The following is a 24755-nucleotide window of genomic DNA, read 5'->3' on the forward strand; positions in this document are numbered from 1 at the left end:
TACTTCTCCTCATCATCATCTCTTCTCCGAGTTTTGTCCTTCTTCTTCTTCTTTTCTTTCTTCTTCTTCTTCTTTTTAATCGTCATTGCTTTACTCCTCATCCTTCTTATCCTGCAGTGCGTTTTCAGAAAAGAATGTCTTAGAATTTTTTTTCATTTTAAGAATTTCTTGTTTGTCCATTCATCTCTTTCTCGTGATGCTCTTCTTCTTCCTTCGTTTTATTTGATCTAGATCCTTTTTACAAAAAGAAGAAGTTTCCAGAACATCTCAATCCAAAGCAGTCCAGTAGACGAATAGGTAGTCTCGGGACTTCGGAACGAGAGCGCAAATGGTGTTACGGGCGCTCGAATTCTCGGATTCGATATCGGATTCGCCGTGGTTCCGGCAGAACTTGCACGATCATGAAGTGGCACTGGACGACGCGTTCAAGAACATCAAACTCATTGAGAATCAATGCAAGGATCTGATTGCGTGCACAAAAAGTGGGTATCTCTTTTCGTTTTTAGCTAGGAAGCCTAACTTAAGAAGCCCGGCCTCGCGTGGAATCAGTAACGAAACGGAAATCTTGTTTCAGAGCTCTCAACGGCACAGCGGGCATTTGCGAAGACGCTCAGCGAGTTTAAAATTGAAACTGTTGGAACGAATCAGACGGACGACGAGCGATTCATTGGTGAGAGAACGAATCTGGGAAATAAGAAGCATGTTAATTGAGAGTTGCAAGATTTTCAAAAAATACTATTGTATTCCTCTAATAGAAGCCCACCCAAACCCTCAACGTTGAGCTCGATTATCTCGGATCCTTTGAGAGATGTTAAAAATGTGCCAACTGATGAATTGCTTATCATAATATCAACAATATTTTATCAATTGACAAATTACTGATATCTTTCACAGGAATCGAGATAATTCAGCTCAAAGTTGAGGGTCTTGGGGCCGTTCTATTACAAGGTTTATGGTAAAGTATCCTTCAAAAAATATCGAAAAAATCTCGATTCATTTTCCGAGATCATTATTTTTCTTCTAGATGCCAAATGTGACGTCTTCTGACGACGTCATCCTCTTAAAATCTTGAAATTACATATTGGACAATCTCAGATGCTTTTTTCGACATTAAAATTCTCGAATTTCAGTCTTAAAATAGCCCAAAATCGACTGAGATAGGCCTGAATCGTCTAGAAATCGGTTTAGTCCGAAATTCTCCCATTTTTATGAAAATTGGTTTTTCGAAAAATACCAATTATTGATGTGCGATGCTTTTATGATATTCAATATTATCCTGGTACAAAAGCTGGAATAAAAACGCAGGTAGCCGAAGGTCTCAAAACGACAGCTACAGTAACCTAAAAGTATATTTATTTTTCAAATGGTTTTCATCGATTTTCTTGCGTTTTCAGATAATTTGTGTATTAAAACAAGGAAAAATCTACGAAAATCCGTTTAAAAAAATCCTGAAAATTAGAGTAGTTTTAGGTTACTGTAGTTTTCGTCGTGGGAGCTTCGGCCACGGCCGCAGGCTTTCTCTTACATAGTTCCAGCGTTTTTTTTATCAGAATAACATGTTAACATAAATATTGAGCTCTGAAAACTAGTCTTGCCCTAGTAAACACTACTGTAATCCCGATGAAAACCATTATTTTTCCAGCAACATGTCTCAAAGAGTTCGCCAGCCTTATCAACCAAGTCGAAGATGAACGTATGAAACTAGTGGGCCAAGCCGAAGAAAGTTACCTAGAACCGATCAAGAAGTTTCGAACTGAAGCGATTGGTAAAACTTTAAAAGAAGAGAAGAATAAATATGATAAGGAGAGCAGCAAATTCTACTCGACGCTCGAAAAACACCTCCATCTGAGTACTCTTCGGAATAACGATTTCCGAGCGGCCGATGCTCAATTGGAGACACAACAGAAGAATTTCTTTCAGGCTTCGCTTCAGGTGAAACTTTAAAAATTCTATTCACACATTATTGTTACAGTATGTGGCAGAAGTGCAATCGGTTCAAGAGCGAATGCGATTTGAATTCGTTGAAACGTTAGGTTCATATGTATACTCTTGGTTATCGTTTTTCCATGTTGGTAAGAATTTTTTATTGCTACTGCTCGTCAAAAAAAACAAATTTTTCCAGGTAGTGTAATTCATCAAGACTTCAAACCCTTTTTAGACAATGTACAAACAAAAGTTCTCAAGGTAAAACTCTATAAAATCCTTCCTTCCCGTAAAATTTTCACTGTTTCAGACAAAAGAAAACTACATGGCAACGAATGCGGAAGCTGAGGAGCTGAAGCGAAAATTGTTAGCTTCGCACACAAAAGTCTGTTTCTAGATTCAATTCCCTAACCTGAAATTGTTCTTTACCTGAAATTTCCAGCCCGGATCCGAAGAGCGACGACCAACGCCTTCGATTAAGCAGGGATATGTGTACATGCAGGAGAAGAGCAAAATTCCCAGTAAGCGTTTTTTTGGAGGAAAAATTTCTGATTCAAAAATCTATAAAAAATAGAAAAGAAAACTCCCGAATCTCCGTAAAACCTGTATTAGAAGGACAGGCCATTCTGTTGTCCCAGGATCTCTCAGGAGTGCCCCTCTATTGCAGGGGCCCTTCTAATACAGGTTTTACGGTATTTTCCCGGACGTCTCTTCACCTATTTTAAAATTATCTCTCTTTTTTTCAGAGACAATCGGACGAGATGTACTACTCGGTAGATGGACCAAATACTACTGTGTCTATTCACGAGAAACCCGAATCTTCACGATGGTCAGCGCGAATTCGGCAACAAAAACTGACATGAAAAGTGCGGTGGCACAAACGGCGACGTTCAAATTCAAGTCGTGCTCTAGAAGATCGGTGGACAGTATTGATAAGAGGTGAGCATTCGTTTTGCCGTCTAAAAATTCCGAAAATGCCCTTCCTGTGTTGCTCATTCGATGAAGGAGGAGGAGATGAGGAGGCGCGAAAAACAACAAAAATGATGGAATTCGTCTCATAAATTTGAAACGAGAGGAAGAGAAAGAGCAGGAGGAGGAGGATGAGCAGGAGAAGCAGAAAAATCTGGAATCTCCAGGGATCGCGAACAAAAAAGTTTTTGCACTGCCAAACACACACACGGAAATAAGCGAATCTCGAAGCGAGATCTTTTGCACATGCTCCTCCACATACTTTTCGCCTTTTGTTTCATCTCTATCATTAGCTGCAAACGTATAGAAAGTTTACCAGAAAAAAGGGATATTTTGATTTTTTTTTTAATGCCTAAAATGCCTGACAGTGCTATTTTGGTATGAAGCCGAAGGTCCCACAACGACAATTACCGTAATCTAAGAATAATTGTATAATCCGGATTGATTATCTCAATTTTCGTGCATTTTCAGCCAATTTTCTCAATGTCAGCAGTGTCAATTTTCCGACTTTTTGGGGGAAAATGCCGTAAAGCCTGTATTAGAAGGGCCCCTTTAATAGAAGGACCTTCTGAGAGAGGCTTGAAACAATAAAAGGGCATGCTCAATTTCAGTGAAATCGATAGATTTTCATAAAATTTGAACGCGAATTCGCCGAATTTTCCGATGAAAAATTTCGGAAAAAATGATTCACTTCCACAGTTTCGATTTTTCGTACCAAAATAATCCATCTTTGCCTTTTTGAATTTTTCTGATAATGTCGAAAATTATGAAAACCTGTCGAATATTTCGTGAAGTAAAACCTCAACGTAAAGCCTGTAATAGAAGGTCCCCCACTCTGTCAAGATTGAGCTGATTTCTCTTGGCTCCTGTGAAAGATATCAAAAATTGGTCAACTGATAAATTGTTCATAATAATATCACCAAAATGTCATCAGTTGACAACTTTTTTTATATCTTCGACAGGAACAAAGAGAAATTGGCTCAACGTTTACAGTTAGGGAGCCCTTCTATTACGGGTTCTACGGTAATTCTTGATCCCCTTTCTTTTTCTTTCATCCCTCTTCTCCTTATTAACCATCATTCTTCAGATTCTGCTTCGACGTGTGTGTGGAAGAGAAGAACGACGTGATGACGATGCAAGCGCTCTCCGAGAAAGATCTCTGCGAATGGATCGACGCGATGGACGGTGCGAAGCAGAACTCCTACACAGCTGGCGAGAATCCGTCGTGTTCCACATACCAAAAGAGTGAGTCTCTACCGATTTCACAGAAAATTTGTGTCTCTCTTGGACACGACGACGACGACGCCCACACTGTTTTCCTGTTTTTGCTATCTGCCAAATACAAAACTGGCGGGGCTCCAATTGTGAGCCGAATACATTTATCTTTTCCTCTTCTCGCCTCCCATTCCTCGTTGAGAAGAAAAAAACCATGAAAGAGTCAGAATGAGAAGAATTCTTTCTCCTCTGTTGTTTTGAGTTCCAGCTCTTCTTCTTCTTCTTTTCCTACTGCTGCTGCTTCTGTCGCCCCGTTTCCGTGAATCGTTTGTCGCCCCAGAAGCGGCAAACTCAGCAGATGCAGCCAGTAGTGGTGGTAGTCTCTAGTATATCAGTAATCCTTTTTTCGGCGCCTTCCCCACCCCTCTATGTCTTTCCCTTCTTCTTCGACCCCCTTTCGGCGGCGGTTCAACACCAATTTTCGTGTCAAACTGCTTTTGACGACTACAAGTTTTCTCTACGAGTTCACTTTTTTCAGCTATATAGGTTATGAAAAATGAGAAAGGCTGGTTTTCTACTTTTGTAAAATGGTATTCCTTGAATTTAGCTACGGTGGAAATTCCATGATCCCCAAGGCTTCCAATTCGCGTCGAGACCAACGAATAATTTGCGCGGCAAATTTACAATTTTTAAAATTCCTCGTAATATGGTACTAATTTTTGTAGGTCTCGACACTGTAGGGGTGTACTGTAGCACTGGTTTCAACTGCCATTTACAGAAAACTTGGAGATCTGAGCCCAGAAACCCCAGATTTAGAATTTCGGAACTTCTGAATTCCTGAATTTCTGATTTTCTGAATTTTAGGATTTCCGAATTTCTGATTTTCAGATTTCCTGAATTTCTCGGTATTCCGAATTTTGAAGTTCTGATTTTCTGGTTTTCTGAATTTTTGAATTTCTGAAATTCTGAATTCCTGAATTTCTGAACTTCTGAATTGCTGAATTTCGGGGCTTGACGGTCTAGGGGTGTACTGTCTCAATGGTTACGAGTTACGAATTGGAAACCTGGGGAACCGGGCACAGAAATTCAAAAATCCTCGTAAGACAGTACTACTAATTTTCGTTCGTCTCGACACTCTAGGGGTTGTACTGTAGCACTGGTTTCAACTGTGCTAATTAGAACTCTAGGAGATCTGAACCCTGAAATCCCAGAATCTAATATTTTGGACGCGGCAAAACAATTTCCATACTTGTGTCCAATTCTGCTCTGAATACATTCTTTCTGTGCTTTGATGTGACTTCCAATTTCCGCAGAATCTCCCCCTTCGTCCACACGCCATCTATTTTTTGTAGTCCCTTCATATCCACCTTCCCACTAAAATTTGACCGCCCCCCCCTTAGAGGAGCTCCGCCTCTTTTCCAAGTATCCATATCTTCGAAGACTCCCAGATTTTCCCATCCACGTGAACACTTTGATCATCGGAATCAGATGATCTGATGAAGATTGATAGTAGGTTGAAGAGCAGAAACCTTCCGATGTTCCCATCGGCCTTTTTTCCTCTCTCTCTCTCTCAAACAACAAAAAGAGATTTGGATTTTCGATAAAAAAGTGTTTTGGAAAAATCTGAACCAGAGGTTGTTACTCTTTTTTAGTCGATTTTTTCTCCAACCCCATAAATAGGACCTATATGTGTGCTCTTCGACTTTCTTCTTCTTCTTCCCGTGAGCCGGTGTGGGAGAGTGACGAGAAGATTTCTGAGAGCTGTGAGGAGTGGAAAGTCACGGAATGCCAAATTAGGTCAGGTGATTGGAGGAAAAAAGAAGGAAAAGAAGAAGAAGAAGCGCCAACAACACAAAAATGAATAACGAAGAAGAAGTGAGAGAAAATGACGTTTTCGAATTTAACGGAAGTAACTTTCTTTCTTTCTCTGTCTAAACACTACACGTTTTGTCGATGGTCCCAACAGGTTCACTGTTCAGAAGGTTCTCAGAATCTTGAATTAAGAACTTTTGCAATTTTAGAAAATTCAGCTTTTAGATTTTGGTCTCTAAAGTCAGTTTTCTCTCAAAATTTTTTTCTATGAATCTACCGTACTTCCTCTAATAGAAGCCCACCCAAACCGTCAACTTTGAGCTCAATTATCTCGATTACTGTGAAAGATGTCAAGAATTTGTCAACTGATAAAATATTGGGGATATTATGATAAGGAATTTATCGGTCGACAATATTTTGATATCTTTCCCAAAAATCGAGATAATTCAGCCCAAAGTTGACAGTTAAGGTGGGCTTCTATTAAAGGCTTTTCGTCTTTTACAATTCTCGTTTGCTGACTTTCCAATATGGCTCCTTGACGTTTCAGAACCAGGCGTTTTGGAACCACGACCGTTCATAATTCGAGATTTCAGAATCATAATTGAATGTACGGTAGATGAGAACGAATAAAAAAGCAGAAAAGTTCTGAAACGTCGGGTTCTGAAACGTAGAAGAGCCTCCATTATTCGTTTGCTGAGTTTTCCGATTCACAGGATTCCTCTGGGTCTCTTTTAATTCTATCAAATATGAATGCTGATTCATTTTTTCTCAGAATTTCCTTTTCCTTATTAATCTCATTCCTTTCCGAACGCCTCCGCTCGATGTTCCAGAAGCCCCACTCCCTCCATGAACGTCATGTAGTTCGGTCACAACCCCCTTCTTCATTTTTCGAATGGAAAAAAAGGGGCTTCGTGCACAAATGTGACTTTTTGCAAGAGATCGTTTCTCATTGTTTTCCTCCCAATAACGACCTTTTTCGTTGACCCAGAAGTTCATTTTGCTGATTCACACGTTTCCCCAAAAGAGAGCATATTTAATTAAATTTTCTTCTCCTTCTCATGATCTGGAAAAAAGAGGATCAGGTCCCCTCCCCCTCGAAATGAAGCGACGCCGCAACTAACATAATAGTGATAATGGATGTACCTCTCTGCTACTCCACCACTCGGACATTCCAAAAAATTTCCATCCGATGCATATCCTCACACATGGATAGCCTAGAAAAAAAGAAAAGTGTTTTGAAACCGAAGAAGAGGAATAAGAGGCGACGGAAGAGAAATTGCATCTGGAAGAGATAAACAAACGAAGAAGAAAAATGGGAGGGGAGAAAAGAAGAAGAAGACACACACACAAAACAGCTCAGAATCAGCTCAATTCTGCGACGACCCGCTTGACGTCATTCGGAAGAATATGTCGCAGAAGAGAAGAAGGAGTATAGACTTTGCTCGCAGACGAAGAAGAAGAAAAAAGCGTCAGGAAGGAAGAAAGGCGTGAAGTTACTATAGAAGAATATGTCTTCTGAGAAATATCATGTTCGGGAACTAGATTCACGATTCTAGACAGCCTTTGGAAGCCCGAAAAATCGATATTTTCGGCTCTTGTTGTTAGCTCTTCCACGTCCCAGCTCTCCGGAATGACCTATGCCTCTTCTCATCCCTACCAAGATCAACCCATTGGTCTTCTCATCAAACATTAATTCATTCGGTCCCCCCAGGCTCCGCCCCCTTTTTCTCTCTATGCTCTTTGTTTTCGTTGTTTCGACTCGAAGAAAAAACAGCTCAGCTCCAGCTCAATTGGGTTTTTTCTTGTGTCCCTGGGGAAATTTCTCGACACCTTCTTCAGAAATTCTCTCTACTTTAACAGATCATGTTTCTTCTTGGACCAAGAATCTTGGCGTCACTTTGTTTCTTCTGATATAATAAATCCCATCGAAGATTACCTATCTCGTGATAAATTGTTGATTCTATTGTTCTGAATAAAAGAGACAAGAGATGGATGGATGGATTAAATCGAATCCCCGCCTCCAGAATTTTTCCTCATTTTGTTGATGGAGAGACTAAGGGAAAATTAACTGAAATTTGTGTGAATTTCAGCCAATCGCGAAGAGTACATATTCTTTGTTTTCTTGCTCGCTCTCTCAGTCTTGTTGGTTCATTAGAATTCTTGTTTTTAGAGGATTTTTTCTGGAAATGTAGATGTGTCTAGACGGACTACGAATTCCTTGAGAATTTCTCGAAAATTCTGAATTCATAAAGATCCAATGAAGGATTCTAGAAGGTCTGTTCAGAAATCAAGCTTCAGCGAATGACCGGACCTTTTTGGAACCCATTTGCATTTCTCTTCGTTCCGCTTGATTACCTCCGAACCCCCTGCTCCTCAAAAAGCTCCAAAAAAGCTACTACCAGTCCACCACAAAATTTCATAAACGGGCCCATCGTCCATCCTTGTCTCTTCTTCTTCTTTTCCTATATTCCCCTCCATTTATTCCTCCTCCCCTCCTACATAATTTTTTGTCCATCCATTCCTTCCTCATGCTCTATGGATCGGCTGCTTTTCTAGGTGTATTATGCTCTTTGATTTTTTCGAATGTCCCCGCCCACTTTTTTTTTGGCTCCGCCTCTCTCTCTTTCGTCAAGCACCACCAGATTCATTAACTTTTCACGCGTACATCGCGTGATTAGAATCAGAAGAATCTTGAGAATTTCAACGATTTCCGAGGGCATCTCATCTAAAGAAGTTTCCTTTTTTAGAAGACGTTGTTGGTCTTCTGTGTTTCTTTTCACTTTACACCCCCGATTTGAATTGGTCCCCTGAGAGAAACGTTGAATGATCAGTAGGGCGGAGTTTCTAATCAATCTTTTTACGCTTAGGTCCTAAGGAATCAGAGAATAGATAGAAAAAGATTTTATTTAAGACCCCAATCCTTCCGAAGTCTCATATTCCTAAAATGTTCTTCTCCAACTTTTTCCTCCTTTCCCCATCTTCTTCTGCCTCTTCCTCGTATTCTTCCTCCTCTACACCTCATCCATTAAGTAATCAGACGGAGGAAAAAAAGAAGACGATGAGTGTGTACGAAAAGCAACGAAGTTCATCGTTTGGCGACAACTCGCAGCCAATCTTTGCCATGGCTCAACACCATCAGCAGGCGATTTCCTCCCCCCATAAATTCAATATCACTGATGGCCTACGCTCGTTTCATAAGGCGTCGGCGTTTTTGCCAGGATTTGTAGTCGATAATTGTAACGGTAAGATAGTATTCTGCTAGCGAAAAAAATTGGAGCTCCGAAGGTCCCCAACTACCGTAACCTAAAATTTTTTCTGGGCGTTCTCAGCCCAATGGTAATAAATCCGCAAAATACAAATATTTTCTAGGTTACGGTAGCCCCAATTTTTTGTATTTAGCAGAATAATAGCTCGTCCTTCTCCTCGAAATTCTTCCCGAAATTCATAGAAAAATGGCGAAAACAAACTGCGTCGCCGTTGTCCAAAAAAGAGACAAAGAGGGAGAGATCCCTAATTGATGTGTGGAGCCAACAAGAAAAAAAATAGCAAGAATTTATTTTTTCCAGCACAACTGGATGACATTGGATTCGAGTTTGTACAGCAATGCATCGACATTCTCGAGGAGAGCGGGATTCATGAGCAGGGCGTCTATCGGAATTGCGGTGTGACGTCGAAGGTGCAGAAGCTGATGCAGTTGGGACTGGATAGGAGAAAAGCCAGCGAGAAGGGCGGTTTGAATTTGAGAGATGAGGAATGGGAGACGAAGACGATTAGTAGTGCAGTGAAGACGTTTTTGAGGTAAGTCCTAGCTCATTTGATTCAGAAATCAAGAAACCTTTTTTCAGGAATCTCCCGGAACCTCTGATGACGTTTGAGCTCCACAATGTATTCATAAACGCGGCAAAGATGGGTGACGCCACTATGCGCATTGATCATATCCACTTCTATGTTCATCAACTACCACCACAACACCTTCGAATGTTGGAGACCGTCGTACGTCATCTGACACGTGTCGCCGATTTATCCAACGAGAATTTGATGACTGTGAGCAACTTGGGTGTCTGCTTTGGACCGACGTTGTTGCGTCCGAAAGAGGAGACGGTAGCTGCTATCATGGATATCAAGTTTTGTAATGTGGTGGTGGAAGTGTTGATTTCAAACTATGACAAGATTTTCAAGACGAAGCCAAAGTCAAGCTTCGGATCGGCAGTTCCACCGAAGCCCGATCATCATAATGTCAACGACAACGGACGTCCATTGGCAACTCGATCTTTCGGTACGTCTGTTCAATCCCCGATTACTCATCGTTCACGTTCACCTAAAACACCAGGATCCGGATCGAAAATCGTCAGAAGCACCCAGGTGGTATCCAGCTCGTATTCACGTGGGATGCAGAAGCGGGACGCAATGTTTCCATCTGAAATTGCTCGATACGGCGCCGGATTCGATGTCTCTCAATTGTCGGACTTCTCCAATGATGCAGACAAGTCTCCACTGACGTCTCCAACAACAGTCGCACCACTAGCCAGTGGGAGTATAGAGGAGATTGATGAAGTATCCAAAAAGGAGAGAAACAGTTCAGATTCCTTGAATTCGTTAGGATCACTAGGATCAGTAGGTGATGAATCGACGGCGACAGTGGTGGCGGCTCCAGATGTATTTGAGAAATCTAATGTAAAACGTAAGTTTGAATTGAAAGAAATACAATTAATAGGATTATTTTCAGCCAAGTATAGTGTCTCCTACGCTTCCACCTACAACCGGATCCCTGCTGACTCGTGAGTTCCTTTTTCTACTTTTCCCCCCTGATCCCCCTGCTTGTCCCTTGTGCATGGTTTCGTTTTCAGCTTGTCGTGCTTTTTTGATTCGTCTCTTGTTCTGATTTTCTGTTCTTTCCCCTTCTCGATTTCTTTCTCTATCCCTTTCTTTCTACTATTCCTTTAGATCCAAACTCACCTCATCGATATCGTGCACTACTGTCGATACTACAGGCGTTGTGGAGACATCGTTCACCTCGCTGACACGACAGAACTATCTACGTGGCACATTGAACAACTCCTCTTCGTCGCCGATGGGACCGACGTATAAGTATTTGAGGTATCATAGAAGACCCCCCGCATTGTTATATATATAGCTCTATTTCTTTTCTCTTTCCATTCTTTTTCTTTCACTATCATCTCTTACAACCAACACTTTCGTCATGTGACAATATCCTTTAGATATTCAAACGTGACGTGGCATGAGCATCGCGACACAGACAATATTTAACACAGAATTACCAAAGTTTCTATGTAAACACCTGGAATTTTCAGCCGACGTGTCAAAACGCTGTATGCCTGCACACCCGATCATCATTCAGAACTCTCGTTCGAGCCAGGACAGATTATCACCAATGGTACTGTAACAGTATTACCTTTAGTCTGACGGCAATGCGCGTTGCTACCGAAAATACAGTTTAAAGGCGCATCTTCGACCCAGGAGCAAAAAGTCATGTTTCTAAGTGCATGCGCCTTTAATACCGTATCTCTCAATTCATTTATTCTGGAACCTAATAATTCTGAGATACGCTATTGAAGGCGCATGCACTTAAGTATTCAAAAATTGCACTTATTCGCTGTTGGACCGACGATGCGCCTTTAAACTGTATTTTCGGACGCATCGCCGTCAGAGTAATAAACAGTCCACCTATCTGAATTCTAATGTTTTCAGTGTATGAATCTAACGAAGATGGTTGGCTAGTGGGGACACTCAACGGCAAGACTGGTCTCATTCCCTCGAATTATGTGGAGCCGTTGCCTTAACCCCAATTTTTTTATCCATCACGGCCTCGCGAAGGGAACCTAGATTTAAAAATTGGAAAGCGCGCCAAGTTTGGACGAGTTGCGCGGTCGCGTCGCGGCTTTTCGGTGAGTAGCGACTCAACAACGCTTAACTTCACGTATTTTTCAAAACACGTTTTGAAATTTTCGAATCTGTCATGCAGCCAACTTTTGTGCGCGACGAAGCGCGCTTTTTTCAGGTTCCCAACCGCGATGCCGTGATCCATTTGTATTTTTTGCTTTGTTTCTTTTTCTCCGGCCAGTTCACTTTGTGATCCAATCTCTTTCTTTCCATGATTCGAACTCTTTCTTTTTTCTCTCGATTCGATTTTTCCCCCATTCAAAGTTCTGGTTTGATGTTATAGACCAATTATTTTCCAATTTCTGTGTCCCGAATACGAGGTCTCTTCGTTTTCTTTTCCCCACCCAAACTATGATTCTCCCTCTCTCTTGATTGTTTCTAATTTTTATAATATTTATATTTCAAAAGCAGTCCCAACCAACATTTTCGAACGAATTACGAGTCTCTCCTGATTCTAGTATTTTTACTGTGAGACACTTCTCTCTTCTCCTTCTTCTTCTACACACTTTTTAAGATTAATTTATCTTAGCCTCTCTGCTCTTTCCAATTGCAACGAACATAATTTATTTTGTTTTTCAAAAAACCCCTACCAAGAAGTGTCTACTGGAGGTGAAATAAATAGATATTTATTGGGTTGTGTTAAAGAAAAGAATTTGACTCGTTTTGAAATGGAATCATACAAACAATATTAAAGAAAAAAAAGAATATCCGGCTAGAATAGTTGACTCTGTGAGAGCGATGATAGTGTTAAGAATAAATAAATGCAAAGAATTGCATGGTACAAATTAGAGAGTTGGTCTAACATTTCTTTCATTGGTTATTCCTTTCATTGAATTCTTTCAAAAGTATCTCGATAACTTCGGAATGCTTCAGCCCAGCGTCACTGTAATCCCAGTAGTGCTTCTCGGAGAATTCTCGGAATCCTTCTGGATGCTTCGTGAAGTTACGACGGACGGCTGGAGGTGATGTTGTTAGTTTCGAGGCAGTGGCTGACACAGATTTGTTCCTATTCGGATCTTCGATACGGATTCTCGAATTGGTTTTGCGACAGTAGCGATAGAGAATGAAGCGCCCGAGACATCTTCCACAAGCCTTTCGAGAAGTATCCAGAGATTTTGACTGTCGTTTTATTCTGAAAAAAATTGTCATCCACAACACGATTTCTCAATTACACAACTCACTCCACAGTACATGTATCATTCTCACAGACGTAGTAGAACTTGGCTTCAATCTCATAATCATGACATCTTTCGATAAACGGCAATGACTTGAAAGTAGACGAGCATCGAGCTCCCCATCGTTTCCAACCAGGTCCATGTCCTTCTTTGTGCAGTTTGTCGACTACCCACACAGCCGCATGGCACATCTCATGAATAAAAGTGTCTCGAACTCGTTCAGCTGTTGTACAAACTACTGAAGACATCTCGACGGTACTTTTTCCGTTACGATGGTTACGACACTGGCCTGCTGATTTTCGAAGACGTGGATTCCATGTAACAACAAGTTCGTCAGATGGGATCGCTGAGAAGATCCGGCGAAGAAGTATGTCCTGAAGACGAGTCAGAAGAGATTCCCGATGCTTCTTCAAACGAAGAGCACCGTCTTTGACGTATACTTTCGCATCGTTATGACTGAAAATAGCGGATGTTTTTAGAATCGGATGCCTAAATCAAACATACATTTCTCCGGAGTAATTCTCCGTGAGTGAAACCAAGAACCATTCTTCGTCATCCGAAGGACGTTTCTTCTTGCTCTTCACTTTTGGCACAACGACTTCTGGACTGAATTCCCTGAACTCCTCATCAGACACTTCTTCTTCTTCTTCTTCAGAAGCATCTGAACTTCCACCTGAATCCTCTTCACTGATGTAGTCGTCTTCTACTACAAACTTTTTCTGGGTGGTTCGGGCTTTTCGTTCAGCTTTTGGCGGTTTAGATGGCTCTTTTCGAAGATTTTTGAGATCTAGAACATAAAAATGTATTTAGTCTGAAGATCTGGAATTATTACACTCATCGAATTCGCCTTCATCCTCTGAATCCGAAGAAATTACGATTTTCCTAGATCTTTGCTTTTTGACTTCTTTCTCTGCTCCCCAAGGAGGTCGGTTTTCCTTGTTAGCATCTTCATCGTCAGTCATTGGCTCTATTTTCTGTAGAACGTTCATATAAAAACATCATATGTGTTATAAAGAAAGTACCAGTTCTTTCTTGATATTTTTCGGCCTTTGTGGTGGTGGCTGTGAGGCATCCTGAAACATTTCAGGGTAGAGTTGCTTCAAAAGTTCTTTCTCTTGATTCGTTTCCACTTTTTGTAAAATCCGTTCTCCTGGTGTCATTGGAGCTTCCCTTGCCGGTTTCCTAGCCGGAGTTCGATACCCCGGGGAGATTGGAGAGCTTACGGACATCATTGAAATATTGTTTTCTAAGTTTGAAATGCTTTCATCTAGATCTATTTCTGGCTCATCTTTCTGGAAATAATGTCATCGTTTTGCCATTTAGAACTCGCAAAACTCACAATTGGTTTCATACCCAGGCTGCTATCATTGTTAATTGACTTTCTGTTACTGAAACTACTACTCCACGCTGTTCTGGAAGAGAAACCCGATTGACCGACTAAAGGTTGAGATTGAACTTACTCATATGATGATGCTGATGTATTACTGTTGTTATGAAGCTCACGGAACGGCTAGGCATTGTGGATGCTAGTGGACTAGAATTAAAAATAGCGAGACAAGAAAAAAGTTTGAATTTCGATTGGCGCCGAATTCGATGCTTTGTGTGCACACTGCGGACCCGACAACTAACTTTACGCGCAAAAATTAGCTTTAAAAGCTTTTTCAGCCTTATTTCCAGTCTCTGTTCTAGTTTTTGCATGTAGAGTATTTAGAGTTGCTTGTGAATTCCTGCGCTGCAATTATTCTCAGAGAATCAAGCTGTTTCTGTGTCTTTTTCTGTCTTTGAGACCCCGCAAATTCCGGGGAAAGAAAAAACCGGGGAAAAAAATCGGGGAAAAGTGGGCGGAGTCGGGGGGGGGGGGGGGGCGGAGCCTAAAATGCAACTCCGCCCACTTTCCCCGGTTTTTTTTCCCCGATTTTCTCCCCGGAATTTGCGGGGTCTCCTGTCTTTGAATCGATTGAGTAACGGCGCTCCACTGTTCACATCGAAGAGCGATTTTCGAAAACGAGTATCGAACCCTGAAAATGCGACTGTACATTGATTTCTAGAGTAGCTCTCATTCTAAAACTTTCTACTAGAAATTTTAGTTGTGAATAAACTGTTTGGTTTTCCTCAGATATTTCTCTCTCATTGACTATATCGCCTCTTTAGGACAGAAGTCCTATATTTCGTTCCTAAACACGATTCTTCAATCTTCATGATCTGTAAATTGTGATTTTAGACCGAAGATCCTCAAACGATGGATTCTGATCTTTACGACGAGTTCGGTAACTACATCGGTCCCGAGTTGGACTCGGACGACGATGTAGGGGATATGGACGACAATGTTGAAGACGACGATCGCAGCGATGCTGATGAAAACGAAGAACCGGATCGAATGGAGGAGGATGAGGCGGAAGAGATTCCACAGAACCAAGTGGTGCTCCACGAAGACAAGAAGTACTACGCTTCGGCGCTGGAAGTGTACGGAGAAAATGTCGAGACGTTGGTGCAGGAAGAGGATGCCCAACCTCTGACTGAACCGATTGTCAAGCCAGTCTCAAAAAAGAAGTTCCAAGCTGCGGAACACAGACTCCCAGAGACCGTCTACAAAAAGGAGTATCTCGCAGACTTGATGGATTGCCCTCATATCATGAGAAACGTCGCCATTGCTGGCCATTTGCATCACGGAAAGACGACGTTCTTGGATTGCCTAATGGAGCAGACACATCCAGAATTCTACAGAGCCGAAGACGCAGACACTCGTTTCACCGACACTCTTTTCATCGAACAGCAAAGAGGATGCTCGATCAAGTCGCAACCGGTAAGCATTGTAGCTCAGGATAGTCGCAGCAAAAGCTATTTGCTAAACGTTATTGACACTCCGGGACACGTCAACTTTTCTGATGAAATGACTGCTGCGTACCGCTTGTCAGATGGAGTCGTCATTCTGGTTGACGCTCATGAAGGAGTCATGATGAACACGGAAAGAGCGATTCGTCATGCTATCCAAGAACGACTATCAGTGACGCTCTGTATCTCGAAGATCGATCGTCTTCTGTTGGAATTGAAGCTGCCACCTGCAGATGCCTACTTCAAACTTCGACTCATCATCGACCAAGTGAACAATATTCTCAGCACGTTTGCTGAGGAAGACGTTCCAGTACTCTCGCCTCTGAACGGTAACGTCATCTTTGCTTCCGGTCGTTACAACGTGTGCTTCTCACTCCTCTCTTTCGCAAACATCTACGCCAAGCAGCATGGTAAGAATCAGCAACTAATTTTTGATTTTCAATTATTTTTTACAGGTGATTCATTCAATTCAAAGGAGTTTGCTCGTCGCCTCTGGGGAGATATCTATCTGGATAAGAAGACTCGAAAGTTCGTGAAGAAAGCTCCATCGCATGAAGCGCCGCGAACATTCGTGCAGTACATACTGGAGCCGATGTACAAAATCTTTTCGCAAGTTGTCGGAGATGTCGACACATGTCTGCCGGATGTCATGGCTGAGCTGGGGATTCGTTTGTCCAAAGAGGAGCAAAAGATGAACGTCCGCCCGTTGATCGCTCTTATTTGCAAGAGATTCTTCGGAGATTTCAGCGCATTCGTCGATTTGGTTGTTCAGAACATCAAGTCGCCACTGGATAATGCGAAAACCAAGGTCGAACAAACGTACTTGGGTCCAGCTGATTCTCAATTAGCTATCGAAATGCACAAATGTAATGCCGAAGGACCATTGATGGTGCACACCACGAAGAACTACCCAGTTGCCGATGCCACTCAGTTCAGAGTGTTCGGAAGAGTTATGAGTGGAACATTAGAAGCCAACTCAGACGTTCGTGTTCTTGGAGAAAACTACAGTATCCAAGATGAAGAGGATTGTCGGCGAATGACAGTGGGACGTCTGTTTGTACACGTCGCCAGATACCAAATCGAAGTCTCGCGGGTTCCAGCTGGTTGTTGGGTTTTGATCGAAGGAATCGATCAACCAATCGTGAAAACCGCTACGATCGCTGAACTTGAGTACGAAGACGACGTTTACATTTTCCGGCCACTGAAATTCAACACTCGCAGTTGTGTCAAGCTGGCTGTTGAACCGATCAATCCATCAGAACTGCCGAAGATGTTGGATGGATTGAGAAAAGTGAACAAGTCCTATCCATTGCTGACAACACGAGTCGAAGAATCCGGAGAGCATGTTCTACTCGGAACTGGAGAGTTGTACATGGATTGTGTTATGCACGATATGAGAAAAGTCTTCTCAGAAATTGATATCAAGGTCGCAGATCCTGTGGTCACATTCAATGAAACAGTTATCGAAACAAGTACACTGAAGTGCTTCGCAGAGACACCAAACAAGAAGTGAGTTCTATTGAAAGATTCAGTCAAGAATCTATGTTTTTTTCCAGGAACAAGATCACAATGATGGCCGAGCCATTAGAAAAACAATTGGACGAAGACATCGAGAATGAGGTTGTCCAAATCGGCTGGAACCGACGGCGTCTAGGAGAATTCTTCCAAACCAAATACAATTGGGATTTGCTCGCGGCTCGTTCCATCTGGGCGTTCGGACCTGACACGACAGGTCCCAACATTCTTCTCGACGACACATTGCCATCAGAAGTCGACAAACATCTTCTATCGACTGTCAGAGAGTCATTGGTTCAAGGATTCCAATGGGCCACCAGAGAAGGTCCCCTCTGTGAAGAACGTAAGAGTTTTTGGTTTTCAATATTTTTCCTATTATTTAATTTTCAGCAATCCGTCAAGTGAAGTTTAAACTTCTGGATGCCACGATCGCATCTGAGCCATTGTACCGTGGAGGAGGTCAAATGATTCCAACTGCCCGTCGTTGCGCATACTCAGCATTCTTGATGGCTACACCTAGGTTAATGGAGCCATACTATTCCGTCGAAGTTGTCGCTCCGGCAGATTGCGTTGCCGCCGTCTACACAGTGCTCGCTAAACGACGTGGTCACGTCACCACAGATGCTCCAATGCCAGGATCACCGATGTACACGATCAGTGTAAGTATTCCATGATAAATGATGTTTTTATGAACGTTTCTTTTTCCAGGCTTACATTCCAGTCATGGACTCGTTCGGATTCGAGACCGACTACGTATTCACACCCAAGGACAAGCATTCTGCATGTCAGCATTCCATCACTGGCAACTTGTTCCAGGAGACCCGCTTGACAAGTCAATCATCATTAAGACATTGGATGTGCAGCCGACTCCCCATCTCGCCAGAGAATTCATGATCAAAACCAGAAGACGTAAGGGACTTTCCGAGGACGTTTCTGTCAACAAGTTCTTCGACGACCCGATGCTCCTCGAGCTGGCCAAGCAACAAGATTATGCCGGATTCTAAATTCTTCTGTTGAATATCTAAATACCCATTTTTAACTTATTATTTTCTCTCTTGTTTCACACTTTTCATTTATCATCGTTCGGTGGGCTGAGACACTGATCTCAATCGTAAAATGAACCTGATTTCTATATTCACTCCATCATTGAAAACATTCATATATCATAAATAGTAAGAAAAAGACGAACGGGGAAGAAAGGAGAAGACATGGAAAACAAATTGTGAATATAATTAGGAGGGATGGAAACAGGATAGTTTTAAAAATTAAAAAGGAAAGGACATTCATAAAAATCTAATCAAAGTCAATGGTGAAGCGCTCGATGCCCCACGAGGAACGATCGCGGAAAATTTTGAATAGTTGACGATGTCCGAGAAGTTTTGTCCATTCTGGAAGGGTGTTCTTGTCGGCACGGTATTCAAAGAGAAGACGTCCGATTGTTTGTAGAGACAGTCTGAAAATTGATCATATTATGGGAGCTATTTATATCCTCCTTCTTACTTTTGAATAGTGTTTTTGCTGAATGTAGGCGCATGAAGTCGGGTTTCAAGGCTTTCCAGTGTTTCTTGCATGTGTTGTTCGTCCACATCATTCTCGATCAAATCAACTAGGCGACAGTAGTCCATGTACACCATTCCAGTCGCTCCCCATTCCGGAATCTGATTTTCGAAAGGATGAAGCAGTATACACGCCGATTTCAGAGCTTCGTGATCACCAGCTACTACAGCGGTTGGTGCGATTTCATCAACGAACAATCGTCGCATCTCCATATAGTTTTTGGCAGCAACAGCCAATTCGAAGAGCTGGGTGGCATCGTTATCTGCCTTGGCGATTGAGAATTGAGCCTCTGCAATCCACTCGGGTGGAATATCGAACTGTCCCGAGATTCCTTCAAAGGGGTAGTTGACGCCAAAGCAGCCAAAGCGATTCAGAAGAGAACGAACTGCCGTTGCTCGTCTGTAACATTACTTGGTTATTCATTTCACTTTCTACTTAAACTCACTCTTCGTCGTCCTCGATATGCTGAAGAATGAACATGGCATAGTTATTCAGCTTCAAAGCTTCCAATTGTGCAGCGTAGCCTCTATGAACTCGAGTTTCCGCCGTTTTCGACATTGTTCTAAAGCCAACAGAATGAAGAACACTCCAGACGTGCCATTGAAGGAAATGATCGTGTGGGTTTTCTCCAGCAGCACAGTCAAGAACGACTTCCACAGAGTGTTGAGATTCACAAGCCAACTTGATGAGCTCTCCATACAGATCACCACGATTTGACGCTGCGCGTTCGGCGTTGACGTCCTTCTGATAAGCATCATATGCCTCCTCGAGTCCACCCCATTGGCGGAGATACCATACATGAAGACCGAGAGCTTGAACCCAGCTGAGACCCTCCATACAGTTGATTGAATGGGATTGTCCTTCGTGAGTCCATTGATAATGGGATAATCCAGCCATCAAGATGTAGCATTTGAGAGTTGATTTTGGAATCAAATGAAGGATATCACACTTCTTCCAGTTCTCGATTTGTGCCTTGAAACAATGAATGGTGGCCTCCGGGCAGACAATAGAGGATTGAAGAATTGAGGCCAGTTGAGGTTGATTGGTGTCAATTGCTAAATGGAACGCCTTCTCCACGTCTCCAACACAAATCTGATTCCATACAGCAGTCGATGGGGAATCACGAGAAACACCTCTCTCTTCTGGAGCATTCTTAATAGCCTCATTCTTGAGCCACTCCGAAATCTGCTCTCCTCGTTCGAAAGACCATCCTTCTTGACGTTCAGCTGGGAATAATGCCAGAAGAAGCTTCCAAACAGATACATGCCCATCGTATCCACCGGATTGAGCAATATCAATGTATTGTCTGAACATTTGAGAGTAGGTGTCAGTGTAGGTGGCGAATGTGGAAGTGAGCGCGGAGACAGTAGCTTCGGAAGATTGAGAGGAAGGTCCTTTTCGGGAGGTCTCTGCATGATCAATATTGACGTCGAGCATCGAGATCAATGTATCCTGAAAATTATATTTTGCTCTCTGGCTTCTTAGAACTATTTTACCTCATTAACATCAGACGCTCTATCAATCGTTCCGAAGAGAATTTCGTTGTGAATCGGCTGGGAAGACCAAACAAGACTTCCAGTCTCACTCCAGCCAATTCGAGAATTTCTTCCTTTCACAACAGCTAGATCTATCAATTTACTTTTTCCATATCCAATCATTTTGGTTTCACGAGCACCTCCATTGAATCGATGTGCTGGTTCTTTTGGTTTTGGCATCACTTTGAGCTCTTGCATGTTACGAATGAATCGACTACTCTCGTATTCCAAATCGTTTAGCAACTCGAGTTTCGGCTTCTTCTCTGGCTGTTGACCTTCTTCTAGAGTCAACGACTCATCATCCTCGAACTCATTTGCCATAGTTGAAATGTTGTTCTCTTCACGACCGATATCAACACCACCACCACCGAGTCCAGGAACATTTCTGCGGCGGACAATGGTAACAACGTCTCCCAATGGAACAGGAGCTGGCACAATTTCAAGAACAGTCTGAAAAGAAAGAAAAGTGTGTATTCAAATAGTGCAGTTGCTTTGCTGTTTGCCAATACCATTTGAGGGCTTTTAAAGAACACGTTTATTGCGTAAAACTGCAGAAAATTTAATAATTGGTGACGATGATTCTTGGAATATCAGCCTGCCTTCGATGGTATTGGCAAGCAGAGTGTGAAGTGAAATGATAAGTAACAATTGAAGTGATCAAAGAGAAAAATAAGAATACCAGGAAAAATTAGACAGAGAAAGGAAACACGAAACACGATGAGTGAGAAATGAATACTTAAAAACGGACCTCTCGTTGTTGAGCAGCATCCGGTGTCAGATGAATTTTCTTTCTTTGCACTTGATTGTTGACGTCTCTTACAGAGGTGTTCATGTCGAGCTGTAATTTGTTATACAGTTAAAATCGAAGTTTTGGATCAAAAAAACTCACAGTTTGAAGTGGAGCAGCCTTTTGCCCTTGTGGAGGGGCGACTTCCATCGGTTCGTCATCATCATCAGCCAAACCATATTTACTGAAGTGTTCCACTCGGAACACCCAGCTTCCAGTCTCTGCACGATAGTCCTTGAACGATGCTCCCATGCGAATCGTTTGTCTTTCGAGATGTTCTCTCCATCCAACTTCAGCTAGTTTCACAACATCACGAACCTCCTTTTTAGTTTTCTTGTCCGTATACCAGATTCTTTCCAATGTCACTTCGGCTGGTCTATTCAATTCTTGGCCTTCATCGGGTTTCTTCTCTTCATTCGGATAAACAGTAACTTCGCGATGACGGAACACGACGATCTCGTCAAGAACAAGATCTTTGAGTTCCAGCTTGCCGGGCCAGTAGACACTTCCATACGATGATCTTCCGATGGTCAATCCATCTTCTAGAACAACACGTCCATTCTTCACCATTGACTTCATCTCGTTGATAGTTGGAAGTGAAAAATAATCTGGTTTGCTGAGTTTCACTCCAGCTGCGGCGTTGTCGGTTGAGTTTTCCTCTGATGGTGTTGAAACAACAGAAGTAGCAGAGCTTGCCGTGGAAACTGGTTCCAAACCAGTGTGCTCATCGCAAGTTGTATCCAGATTCAACGATGGTGGATCTCTGTTTCTATCCTGATGACGTTGCATGACAGCTTGCACTGGATCAACAGATGGGGTTGATGTGACGATGTCACTTCTTCTATCGTTTTCAGAGATTCTTGGCAATGCATCAGGGTCTGCGACACGGGAATCTCTTCCGATGGATCCGTTTCTGGACGAATCACCGAGAACGGACAAATCCAGTTGCTTCAAATTTGACTTCCTAGTCGATCCTCGAATTCCCAGCCGGTTTCCAGTTCCATTAATGGATGCATCCAGTGTAGAATCGATAGTTCTGTTGAGAGCACTGGACTCATGGACACTCTGGTTGGCCACAGAGTGATTTGGATTGAATGTACTATTTCTGAGCCCTCTTCCAAGAGAAGGTGGAGCTTCTTTCGAAGTATAATTAAGATCCTTCGTCACCTCAGAAGTTCTGGATAGTGCTGGAGATAAATCACTCATGACCTTGCTGATAGGAGGAACGATGAATGACGACTCTTGACTTGGAGACAGAAGAGATCCTTTCTTGGCTGCAAGAAGACGGAGTTGGCGTTGTTGGGCGCTCATTGGGGAGTCTTTTGCGTTTGTTTCACTGTTATTGTACTTGAGAAGCGAAGAATCTCCATATGGTGCATAAGTCAACTGTGACTGCAATGACTTCATGTTTGCTTGCATTTGCAAAACATCAGCTGTAACTCCAATTACAGGAATTGGTGCAACTTGTTGTTGAACAACGACTTGTGGTTGTGCCACATTTCCAAATCCAGTGTTTAATGGCTGCGTGGTTTGGGCGTTTGAACCGAAAAGTCCTCCCGATGTGGCTTGAGGTTGCGAGCCGAAAAGACCACCTCCAGTAGTGCCAGTAGTAGTTGAACCGAAAAGGCCTCCTGGCTTGGCAGCATTGTTTCCGAAAAGACCACCACCAGTGTTGTTCGTGGAACCAAATGCATTCGTAGTAGTTGGTTGACTGCCGCCAAAGTTGAATCCCGTGCTTGTGGCTGGTTTTGATCCAAACAAGGAACCACCAGTGGTATTCGTTGCTGTGTTTCCGAATAAACTTCCTCCGGTACCAGCGGGTTGGCCGAAAGCATTGTTTGTAGTCTGCTAAACAATCGAATATTTTTAGATATTTAGAAAAAGAAACACTTACCGTATTATTGCCGCCGAAGTTGAATCCACTTGCTTGTTGTTGCTGCGTGTTCTGCCCGAAAAGACCACTGCCGGTTGTTGTATTAGAGTTGCCGAAGAGCGATCCTCCGGCTGGTTGCTGTTGCTGAGGCTGGCCGAATAAAGAAGTGGATGCTCCCTGTTGCTGCTGATTCCCGAACAAAGACGATCCTGTGGTTTGACCAAATGTCGATCCTCCTGTAGTGGCTAATTCTTTGATTATAAATTTTTATGGTTTTAAATCTTACCTGTGTTGTTGTTCCCGAAAAGAGAATTTGTAGCTGGCTTGCTTCCGAACAACGAGTTACTAGCTGCAGAAGTGTTCGCGTTACTTCCGAAAAGTCCTGATCCAGTTGTTGTGGCGTTGTTATTTGCACCAAACGGAGATGCAGTAGACGTTGATCCGAACAGGCCAGTCTTTTGTTGGGTGTTGTTTCCGAACAGCCCACCACCAGTTTGATTTGTGGTTGTGTTGGAACCACCGAATAAATTGTTACCAGTTGTCGTGGTTCCTGCTGCCGGAGCTTTTCGGTTGGCCATGTAGTCCTCCACTCTCAACTCATCCATACTCTTGTCGATATACTTATTCATTGCGGAGATGCACATGTGTTTTGTGGAAATGTTTTGAGTTGTTCCGTTCCGCATCATAGTATCCGAAGCGATCGGTGGATCGAACTTGACTGTTGTACCTGTCATAGCTGATCCTGTAGCTGAGGAAAACATACATATTATTACTACTTTCAGTTTGAAACTAACCTCCAAAAAGACCTCCACCTGATGTGTTGTTGCTGGAACCAAAAATACTCGAAGTTCCTGCATTTCCAGCTGTATTGCCACCGAACAAAGAGCTACTATTTTGTGTTGTAGTCGTTGAAGCTCCGAATAGAGATCTGTTGGCATTGCTCTGGGCTCCAAATAGTGAACTTTGGTTGCTTTGCGTTTGTGGAGAGCCTGAAACTATTTAATGAAAATAATTCGAAAAAACCTATCCTTACCGAAAAGATTAGATGTGTTGTTTGTAGTATTGCCGAAAAGTGAGCCTGCGGGCTTCTGTGCATTTCCGAATAAACTAGAGGAGGTGGTTTGCTGGTTTGCATTTTGTCCGAACAGGCCTTTGTTTTGATTATTTTGCCCGAAGAGCCCACTCCCGCTACTGGATCCAAAACTCGAAGAACCGAATGACTTGTTCTGACCGAACATTTTGGCTGAAAGAATTAACTCAATGAGAAACGATCGGACATAAAAATTACAAAAAAACAGCCTTCCAGCCAGTTATTCGATAAACTTGAAGAAAAATGAGACAAACGAGTTGGCGGCTGATTGGGAAACAAAATAATTCAAACTTCGAAAAAAGACGGAACGAGGGAATCCAAAAATTGGCATCGGAGCGCGCTTACAACACTACATCACGGTTGCTCTGCGTCCCTTCGTTTAGCACACTCTCTCGCTGCGCAGCCGACTTTGGACAGCTCGCTTCGTCTCTATTTTCCCGCAATTTCGTGGCCTTTCCTGGCTTTTATGTACAAACCAGCTTTGCGAACTTGTTACGATTCATATTACGAATAACCCAAAACTATTTGTTTCACACAATTTTTCTATTTAGACATTCTTGAAATGACATAA

The 24755-nt window shown here is 42.5% G+C and overlaps 4 protein-coding genes across 4 annotated transcripts; 2 read left to right on the plus strand and 2 right to left on the minus strand.

Moving 5' to 3' along the window:
* Positions 1–328: 328 nt before the first annotated feature.
* Positions 329–11720, plus strand: CBG09025 (the record flags this gene model as incomplete). The annotated part of the gene is made up of 15 exons (XM_045243639.1): positions 329–482; positions 575–670; positions 1643–1932; positions 1973–2072; positions 2123–2184; positions 2234–2308; positions 2366–2444; positions 2670–2862; positions 3980–4137; positions 4488–4592; positions 9486–9717; positions 9765–10697; positions 10864–11016; positions 11232–11314; positions 11629–11720. 15 exons carry the CDS (start codon positions 329–331, stop codon positions 11718–11720), a joined length of 2805 nt encoding a protein of 934 aa, XP_045093914.1.
* A 910-nt stretch (positions 11721–12630) lies between these two features.
* CBG09024 lies at positions 12631–14346 on the minus strand (the record flags this gene model as incomplete). Its single annotated transcript, XM_045243640.1, has 6 exons — positions 12631–12952; positions 13002–13451; positions 13500–13782; positions 13828–13969; positions 14018–14287; positions 14335–14346. 6 exons carry the CDS (start codon positions 14344–14346, stop codon positions 12631–12633), a joined length of 1479 nt encoding a protein of 492 aa, XP_045093915.1.
* An 888-nt stretch (positions 14347–15234) lies between these two features.
* Cbr-eftu-2 lies at positions 15235–18346 on the plus strand (the record flags this gene model as incomplete). Its single annotated transcript, XM_045243641.1, has 4 exons — positions 15235–17336; positions 17384–17685; positions 17733–18005; positions 18051–18346. The coding sequence occupies 4 exons, from the start codon at positions 15235–15237 to the stop codon at positions 18344–18346; spliced, it is 2973 nt and encodes a 990-aa protein (XP_045093916.1).
* Positions 18347–18635: 289 nt separating this feature from the next.
* Cbr-npp-10 lies at positions 18636–24332 on the minus strand (the record flags this gene model as incomplete). Its single annotated transcript, XM_045243642.1, is given in 10 exon segments — positions 18636–18795; positions 18843–19298; positions 19345–20351; positions 20396–20884; positions 21183–21272; positions 21324–22702; positions 22719–23330; positions 23381–23842; positions 23889–24083; positions 24128–24332. The coding sequence occupies 10 exon segments, from the start codon at positions 24330–24332 to the stop codon at positions 18636–18638; spliced, it is 5055 nt and encodes a 1684-aa protein (XP_045093917.1).
* Between the last annotated feature and the right edge of the window lie 423 nt (positions 24333–24755).

This window comes from Caenorhabditis briggsae (assembly GCF_000004555.2).
Source record: "Caenorhabditis briggsae complete genome, chrIII, whole genome shotgun sequence".
NCBI classification, from domain to species: domain Eukaryota; kingdom Metazoa; phylum Nematoda; class Chromadorea; order Rhabditida; family Rhabditidae; genus Caenorhabditis; species Caenorhabditis briggsae.